Raw genomic sequence first — 10155 nt, forward strand, 5'->3', positions numbered from 1 at the left:
TATGATCAAATGTGTCAACCATTCAAGTAGCCAAGACAACTGTTTGTTGTGTCTTTGTGACTGTGTAAATGGTTCATGACATGAGCCAGACCACTAACTCTGAGCCAGTCATCTTCATTAGTCAAATAGTTTAGTAGGTTTCTTGATCATCTTGCTATTTTAATCACTCTAAAAAGGTATACTTTACTAAATCCTGCGGTTTAACTCTACCCATTTATGTGTGTGTGCGCTGCTGTTTGGTTTATAGCTAAAGCTATGGTCAGAGGTGGGACAGAGACAGGGACGGGTTGCAGGAGTCCCACTTACTGGGGGAGGTGGGTGAGCTGGCAGCTGCGTCTGCAGAGGTGGTGCTGGATTTGGACTCTGGGGGCAGCGTCAGACGGGGCAGGCCGGGGGGTAGCGGGGGGGCCAGCATCTGAGAGGAGATGTAGTGACTGGATACCTTCACCTGACCACTGCCATTCAGCTGCAGAGGAAGAGAGGGCAATAGTCAGCCACTGTGGGGAGGGATACTTCACTGCCTCTACACAGCTAACATCATAATACATGCATCTACTGTCTCTGTGTTTGTCTTACTTTCACTTCATCTTTGTTTTTTTCCTTCAGTGCTAAAACTCTTTAAGATCTCTGCATATTTAGGACTACCAGCTAAATATCATGGTTGACATCATGGAAGATTTTAACAGTTCTTTAATATGTTAATCCTTTTTGGTGAACTAATGCAGTGTTCCATTCAGTTAAAAAAATTGGAATTTCCAACTTAATTGGAAAAGTGCAATAGAACGCCACAAAGATGTCAAACTCTTCAAAACTGACACTGATAAAAATGCATGACAGTGAGGGCACAGTTAATTGTTACATTTATGTTATTTATGGCAGATGCTCCTATCCTAAGCGACTTACATTGCATTCAGCGTATACAAGGTATTCATCAGTTCATGCATTCCCTTGGAATCAAACCCATGACCTTGGCATTGCCAGTGCCATATGCTATTGTTTGAAGGAATGATTTCAAAATTAGATACTACATTACAGATAATAAAACCTGTGAAGCCAATATTTATAGAGACAGTTAAAAATAGTACATAACTATCTCTGTTGATATTTGCACACCTGCAAAACAAATGCTACTGCATCATTGCCATTTTGCGTAATGGGTGTGTGTTACATGGAGAAAGTTGGTTGAAAACTGGCAAACGTATACTTTAATAACACTGTTAAATGTAGTCTTTAGCAAATCTCAAAATGAATATCCATTTTTCATACTAAAAATTATAATATTGTGATGTCTAAATTCGCCTGTTATATTTAAAAGCTGCTGTGGATTGCCGAAGGAGCAGATTTTTTCCAAACAAGCTGTATTTGTCTGAAGTACGTAATTTCTTTAGCTAATCAATTTTTTAAAGTGGCAAAAATCACTTGGTATCTGATGAAAATTTAAAGTCCAGTCACATATCTCCACCTCCCCCTTCCATCAGCAGTTATGTGGGAGAACCAGAGTAACGTTGTGCACACTGTTCTTGCGAACGGACCATTATGCATCATTCTATCGTTCTACCCTGGCCGCAAATCCATAAAACCCTCCATCATGTTCTCTTTGTCTCTCAGAGGGTTTGGCTCTCGTTTGCATTCTTGCGGGGTAAAATTGCACACTCACTGCCCTGCACAACAATAGCTGGTGAGTGAGTCAGCAGCATTGTGGGCCGCTGCGGCTGTTCTTTGTGACTGCTTGGCTACGGTCAGACTGCAGTAGGGGGAATTTCAATGAGTATGCAGAATCGGCGGGGCACGGCTGCCACAGGGCAAGATTCATAAATGTGTGTGTCTCTCCCTCCTCCCATATTTGTGCCAACATCAGCAACACCCCTAGAAACAGAGATCTCCTCCTTCTTGGCTGTATTTCCTGTTCTCTCACTCTCTCTCTGCCTGACGTGGAAATGGCACATGACTCTCCTACAGGCACCCCTGAGGATAAAGTGAGAAGCCATTCACACTTTGTGTAGTTCTGTAAGTCACTGTCAGAATGAAGCCAACCAGCCAGTGCTAATTCTTGGTCCACAGTCAGAACAAGCAGAATCATCCCAGAGCTGATCACCCTGTTGAGTCAGTGATGTTACTCAGATGACATCCCGGGTCATTATGGAACATTAAGTTATTATGAGAAGAAATAACACTCAAATAAAGTGTTTTAGCTATTTTAAATATATGACACTACCGCTGTAATGCAAAATACACTGTAAAAAAAATTCCATGCACTTCGTTTGCTGCCTTAAATTTTTAAGTATAATCAAATTTGCTATACATGTTATTTTAACTTAAATTATATTAAACTGACTTAAAAAATTCTGAATCTTGGGTAACTTGTGTAAAAATTGAGAGAAATGGGTTCAATTTTTTAAATTATTTTTTTTTATTTGAGTTTAAGTAATGGAAAAACATATGTTGTCATAACTTATTGATTGTATCATTTTTATAGTGTTTAGGGATGCTCTGATATATACATAAAAAATCTATAAATTCTACCTGATAAGTCGATCTTTATTTTCATGTATCAATAACCAATTATTGACCAAAAAACAATAAATGGCCAATTCTATACTGTTTGTCTAAATAAATTAAAAATGAAACACTAAAAACTAAAATAAACCATTTTAAATGCCACAAGAGAATTTAGGCATATTTATATTTTTACTTTTGGCGAGGTAAACATTTTATCAGTTCATTTTATGTAAACTGACACCATTTAAGGTAAATATTTTATCAGTTAATTTTATGCAAAGTGACATTGCATTCAAGGTATAAATTGTATCAGTTCATTAGTGTTTTTTTTTAGATTAACTTTAAGTTGAAACAAGCATTCTCAGTTAAACATCACTAAAAATTAAAATGTTTAAGCAGTGCTTTTGAATGGGTGCAGCCCAACCTCGGCCACCTTGTAGCCACGCCCCTGATAAGTTAAAAGGTGTGTTCAACTTGAAGCAGCACTGCGTAGACCGATCGGTGTATGACATCAAAGTACCGCGAGAGCGATTTAAAAGCATAAGGAGCGTCTGCTCTCTATAACAGTCGCGGTACTTTGATGTCATACAACGATCGGTCTGCACAGCGCTGCTTCAAGTCGAATACACCTATATACTCAGCCAAATAGGTTTTCATCTGTTGTCTGTGAGTAGTTGTGAAGGAAAAAGGGCTGATGGATGCTTGTGTTTAGACTGCAGGTTGCTTTAACGGAAAGGGTGAAATCTGACCGTGTCGAGGCTGCGTGCTTCTACAAGACAGCGGTCAGCTCTTTTTTGGCTCAGATTACATGGGCTACGATCCATGTAGGGCACATGATGGCATGCTTATCTGTCTCTTTTTCACTCTGTCTTTCTCTCTCTCACTTGCACACACACAAATACATAATCCAGATGCAGGAAGCAAGCAGTCAATCTCCTAATTCATCCCTTCTGGTATAATTTAAAGGGGTCATAACATGGATTTATTATTATTTAATTGTCTCCCAGAAGTCCACTAATGGGTTTTTTTCTGCCAAACACATTCAAAATTGTGCTGTTTTACATTTACTTGCTTTCTGGCATGAAGAATTAAATGATCCTTTTTTTTTTTGCTCTAATTTTAAGGAATAGTTCACTCAAAATGAAAATTCTGTCTGTATGACTTACTTTCTTCTGATTAACACAAAAGAAGATATTTAATGAAAAATGTTGGTAACCAGACAGCTTTGGTTACCATTGACTTCCACTCTGACAGAATTTTTATTTTTGGGTGAACTGTCCCTGTAAGAAATGCTCCCGTTGCATGTGAAATGAGCAGCAGCGCTTTTCATCCACTAAATCAGGACATTCAGATTTGCTGTTTTATTCCACACAGTTTTTGACTGTCATGGAAAATATGACCCCTTTACGTACAAATTCAACTCCTTTTTAATTTGGCATACTAACAAATCCAGTGTTGAATATGAATAAACACGGCAGGCTCCGAGCTGTGCTTGGCTCATGTAAGGGACCATATGGGGTCCTACCAGAATTATGGCTGTTGATTGGTTGAGCTGAACAAGTGATGCTGATGATAGGGTAGTTTTGGATACGTTTTCACGTACCCTCATCTATGATTGTTAGAGCGTGAATGAAAGCTGAAGTCTATATAAGGTGTATCAGCATGCTCAATTGGATGATCTTACCGGGCTGGGCTGTTGATTGGATGGGTCACAGGCCAGAGAGACTAGATCCTTGAGCGGGTCTTGAGAGCTGAGGTGCGGGGGGTACCGGATGGCCGTGTGGGGGAAGTAGGTGGAGGCAGTCTGGGGGAGAATGGGAGCGCCAGGGAAGTGCAGAGACGAGGTGGGATGTGGACTCCGAGAGATACCTGAAAGACACAATGATATTATGCCTTATTTACTGGAAGCATTGGTGCTTTTACTTCTTTTTAGTTCTTTTCAGTCCCTGATTATTGTATGAAAAAGAGCAGCATGAACATTTATTAACATATCTCCTTATATGTTTGACAGAAGAAAGAAGTCAATGACATCAGCTTTGACATTTCAAAGTTGAAATGACATTAGGGTGAGTAAACAATTACAGAATTGTAATTTTCCAGTGAATAATTCCTGTCAGCTTCAATACCTGTGGACTTCAGCTTTGAAACAAACAATATTTGGCTTTGTATTTGAAATAACATCATCAAAGAACAGTACTGTTCAAAAGTTTGTGATCAGTGAGATTTTTTATTATTTTGTATTAAGAAATCAATACTTTTATTCAGCAAGGATGCATTAAATTATCAAAAGTGACAGTAGATACATTTATAATGTTACAAAATATTTCTTTTTCAAATACATGCTGTTCTTTTGAGCTTCTTTTTATTAAAGAATCCTGAAAAACTGAAATAATACTATTATTATTACATGAATATTTTCAACTTTGAACCAAATCAGCATATTAGAATGATTTCTGAAGAATCATGTGACACTAAAGCCTGGAGTAATGGCTGCTGAAAATTCAGCTTTGCCATTACAAAAATAAATTATATTTTATTGGTGAGCATACTTCTTCACAGACTTATTTTGAACATTAGTGTACCTGTATATAAACAAACACAATAACGCTCATCCCTTGCATTTTAGTGACACATCTGATAAAGCTGCATAGTGTATAACCAACATCATAATTAAAGAGCTCTTTGTTGTGTTGTCACGTCCCTGTCATATTTAACCATCATAACTTTTTACAGAACACTTTGTATGCTGTAACACATTTGACAAAGCCCAGCAGAGCTAATATCGGCTTGATGTTACGGGGCAGGCAGCATATGGCTGACACGCTCCACCAGTTCATCTGAACAGTCAGGCTAATTGTTAGAGCATAACTCAGCTAGCTGTGAGGCTCTGGAGATGACAGATCACTGTACTACTATAAGAAATGACCTGACAGTACTCTCATCTCAGCCCAATGAAATTGTGAACGATTTATCTGTGCATGTTTCATATGTTTCACCAGCCCCTTTCTTACAATCACCTGCATTCAGATCTGCCTCCAGCCAATCGACAACCGATGGATAAGTCCCTGCCCTGCATTTTTTGTTTTTCGATAATCTGTTTCACACAAATGTACTTCACAATACGGAAAAAATCTGTCGCTACTTACTTTAATGCACAATCCCAGTCTTAATATGAACAATTCATGTTTTTACCAAGGAAAAAATGATTTGACTTTATAATCTTTCATCAAAATGTAATAACTTGACCTGAAACAACTTTCTTTTTCTGCTGACATCACTTAAGATAGTGTTACCCAACAGCCAAATAACTATTTAGACTATTTATTTTTGCATGCAGAGTGGCTCCATTGGTATAATGTTATTCCCACTTTTCACCATCTAAACATTTCCTGATGTCTAAAATAAGGCCCCTACATTTTTTCATCCCAAAAACTTCACATTTAAGGTTTCAAAATATGTTGTGAATCGCAAATCATGTTGATTTTCAACAGGGCCTTATATAAGTAGGTTGTACATGATATGTTGATATTAGAAGAGACAGTTTGGATAACTGAACACAACAGTAGAAACTGTATATTTGTTTCTCTCAGCTAGCCATTTGCTGTGTTTGTGTGTGCAGGCCTGTGATGACAGAACAGACAGATATATGCATGATTATATTTTATTGGTGAGCATACTTCTTCACAGACTTATTTTGAACATTAGTGTACCTGTATATAAACAAACACAATAACGCTCATCCCTTGCATTTTAGTGACACATCTGATAAAGCTGCATAGTGTATAACCAACATCATAATTAAAGAGCTCTTTGTTGTGTTGTCACGTCCCTGTCATATTTAACCATCATAACTTTTTACAGAACACTTTGTATGCTGTAACACATTTGACAAAGCCCAGCAGAGCTAATATCGGCTTGATGTTACGGGGCAGGCAGCATATGGCTGACACGCTCCACCAGTTCATCTGAACAGTCAGGCTAATTGTTAGAGCATAACTCAGCTAGCTGTGAGGCTCTGGAGACGACAGATCACTGTACTACTATAAGAAATGACCTGACAGTACTCTCATCTCAGCCCAATGAAATTGTGAACGATTTATCTGTGCATGTTTCATATGTTTCACCAGCCCCTTTCTTACAATCACCTGCATTCAGATCTGCCTCCAGCCAATCGACAACCGATGGATAAGTCCCTGCCCTGCATTTTTTGTTTTTCGATAATCTGTTTCACACAAATGTACTTCACAATACGGAAAAAATCTGTCGCTACTTACTTTAATGCACAATCCCAGTCTTAATATGAACAATTCATGTTTTTACCAAGGAAAAAATGATTTGACTTTATAATCTTTCATCAAAATGTAATAACTTGACCTGAAACAACTTTCTTTTTCTGCTGACATCACTTAAGATAGTGTTACCCAACAGCCAAATAACTATTTAGACTATTTATTTTTGCATGCAGAGTGGCTCCATTGGTATAATGTTATTCCCACTTTTCACCATCTAAACATTTCCTGATGTCTAAAATAAGGCCCCTACATTTTTTCATCCCAAAAACTTCACATTTAAGGTTTCAAAATATGTTGTGAATCGCAAATCATGTTGATTTTCAACAGGGCCTTATATAAGTAGGTTGTACATGATATGTTGATATTAGAAGAGACAGTTTGGATAACTGAACACAACAGTAGAAACTGTATATTTGTTTCTCTCAGCTAGCCATTTGCTGTGTTTGTGTGTGCAGGCCTGTGATGACAGAACAGACAGATATATGCATGTGTGGGTTGTCCCCTCACCGCTGTGCACTGCAATGACAGGTCTGTGGTGCTGTGTGAAGCCGAGACGTGGAGAGCTCTCCTGAGGAGATGGACTATCCATCTCTGTCTTCTTAACTGTAGGGGAGATTCCTGTGTGAAAAAGAGAGAAAAGTTGAGAGAGATGGAGGAGGGGGAGGAGAGCGCGTGCTTCGCTTATACAAAATACTGCAAATTCAGCTCCATTGTTCTATACAAGGACAAACTTTTCTGAGTCTAAAGGAAAGTTTAGTCAGCTAATTAATGAGCACTGCGTGGTCACTCTCGATGCTTCTGTCAGGTCACAGCAGATGCTTCTAGTTACCACAACTGACCACAAGGTGGTGCAGTATGACGAGAGAACCGGAGTTTTGACAGTGCTGCAGTGCAATGCAGAAAGTGCACTCTCTCCTTGCAGCCAGGCCAATGGGATTATGGGAAAATATGTCTGTAGCTGATGATCTGCACCGGTTATTTAAGGTCAAAGCAAAGATACAGTCTCTATATGGATGTCAGAGTGATCTATTTAGAACCTTCCCGATATGGAAGCTTTTCCTAATAAGTGAATCATATATGTCTTAAGTTTCCAGAAACTGCTTTGTTTTCAAAGGAGGATATGTGGAGATCTTCTACATTCTTTCATATTGTTTGCGGTTTTAGGATGTCATTTAAAGGAATAGTTCACCCAAAAATGAAAATTCTGTCATCATTTACTCACCCTCGTGTCACTTCAAACCAGTTTGACTTACTTTCTTCGGTGGAACACAAAAGCAGATTTGTATATTTCTTCCGAACATTAAAAGTCAATGGGTTCCCACGTTCTTCAAAGTTTCTTTTATGTTCCGCAGAAGAAAAAAGTCAAAAAGGTTTGAAATGACATGAGGGTGAGTAAATGATGACAGGATTTCCGTTTTTGAGTGAAACATACCTTGAGGGACACGAATCATTAATGGAAACAGTTCCGCATTTGAACCTTCAGATCTTAATCCACAGGTGCACGAGAACCGAGCAATCAGCTGGGGGATTGTTAAAGAGAAACTCGTTAGGAAGCTAGGTGGGCAGGGTCGGTCCACCGCAGGGGGTTCAACTGTGCGTACAGTGATGGCATTTGCCCTAGAGGCTGATATGAGACCAGTGCTGATAACTTCATACACAGTGATGGATTTCAGATTCCTGCTGGTTATGGATCAGTGGGGAGGGGTGAAGCAGGTCTCCTGAGATCTTAAGCAACAGTTTTGCCTGGAGGGTTCATGGATATTCAGAAGGGTGTGACAGAAGTCAGATGTTATATGCAAGGTCTGAACCGGCAACTCAGCACCTTTCTAATCTCACAATACACTCCGAAGGTTTTAGGCTGATCTGGAGCTACAAACTTGAAATCTTTTTGCTCATGAATAAATATTAAACTGAATAAATATTAGACTTAATGCATGCAAATTAATTGTAAATTTATGTTTTTTTTTTCATTTAAGGCATTTTAGCTCCGTTTCTAAACAAGCTGCCTTGCCACCTACTTCCTACACAAAACCCTCATTTTCGTTACCATGTTGCTAAGCTAATGGCACAATACTCTTAATGAACAAAAATGCTAAAATAACAGGTAAAATAATCAATGGGCAAAATAATTTCAATTACATTAAACTGTTTTAATATGTATCTTTCAACATTGAAAAAAATATTATATATTTGATATATACAATAACATTTGACTAAGACAGTAATGGCTGCTGAAAATTCAGCTTTACCTTCACAGGAATAAATTACATTTTAAAAGATTTTTAAATAGAAAAAATTTAATTTTAAATGTCATTTTAAATGGTAATAATATTTCACAGTATTTACTGTATTTTTGATCAAATAACTACAGCCTTAGAGAGCATAAGAGACATCTTTCAAAAACATTACAAAATCTTACTGACCTCAAATTTTTGAATGGTTATGCAATAATCATGTATTGCACATGATTATAATTGCACAACCGTTCAACATTTGGGGGTCGGTAAGATTTTGTAATGTCTTAAAAGAAGTCTCTTGGATTTATTTTTGCTCAGAGCTTGTCACAATGCATTATGGGATTACATTCTCCGGAAAGGATACAAGCCTTAGAATCCGGCCAAAAATAAGCTATCCTATGAGGCAAAATAATTCAGATAAACAGCCTTCTTATCGGGAGCCTACAGTATGTTACCTTAAAATGCTCTCTCCATAGGCAGCTCAACAGGTTTTAGACCAGAGCCTTCCATTGAACTCTAATTTTACATATTATTAAAAGCACACCACGCAAGATCACTCAACATCAAATATATTTCAGTACAAACAATGAACTAACGCCTACACTGCATTTGCACCTACGAACCACACACATCCTTTTATGCTCCCACAAACTGAACTTTCCCTACATAGATTGCTCATTGAAACTTCCCCTTATACAAGAGAGGTGGATTACAGTATGGTTTCTATATCTACTGATTGCCCTACTTGATCTGAAATTAGTAGAGCTGCTTCAGCATAAAAATAGCTGTCTAAAATGGATTTTTAAGATTTAGAAGGCTCTTTACGGTGGATTAATGGCTGTCAAAACCCCTCAGCTATTCATAGCATTAAAGGCAGTGATTCTTCATACCTATTTCATTCATTAATTATGCTTTAGCAACAAAAGTGATTCTGATATGCACTGTCACAAATGAGTTCGGCACCCTTTGGAAATTTTAACAAACTTGTGGCACCCTACAAAATTAATTTTGTCACAATATTTGAATTTCAAACTTCGATATGATACTTTTAAAAGTATAGATATTCGGTACAACAGGGAAGAACTGCAGAATATAATGTCATACAGATATTTTTAATATTATAAAAA

General features: G+C 37.8%; 1 protein-coding gene across 5 annotated transcripts in view; it reads right to left on the bottom strand.

The window, feature by feature from the left end:
* Window positions 1-10155, bottom strand: part of LOC107745803 (nuclear factor 1 C-type-like) — a 113286-nt gene that overhangs the window by 11084 nt on the left and 92047 nt on the right. For 4 of the 5 annotated variants that reach the window (XM_016559801.1, XM_016559802.1, XM_016559800.1 and 1 more), the window contains 3 exons: window positions 7299-7409; window positions 4184-4368; window positions 307-466 (listed from right to left, as the gene is read on the bottom strand). In XM_016559801.1, the coding sequence (XP_016415287.1) occupies window positions 307-466; window positions 4184-4368; window positions 7299-7409 (456 nt within the window). The remainder of the gene's footprint in view (window positions 1-306; window positions 467-4183; window positions 4369-7298; window positions 7410-10155) is intronic. The other variant, XM_016559804.1, reaches the window with a different exon arrangement.

This window comes from Sinocyclocheilus rhinocerous, unplaced genomic scaffold (assembly GCF_001515625.1).
Source record: "Sinocyclocheilus rhinocerous isolate Xijiao unplaced genomic scaffold, SAMN03320098_v1.1 scaffold558, whole genome shotgun sequence".
In the NCBI taxonomy this organism is placed as follows: Eukaryota; Metazoa; Chordata; class Actinopteri; order Cypriniformes; family Cyprinidae; genus Sinocyclocheilus; species Sinocyclocheilus rhinocerous.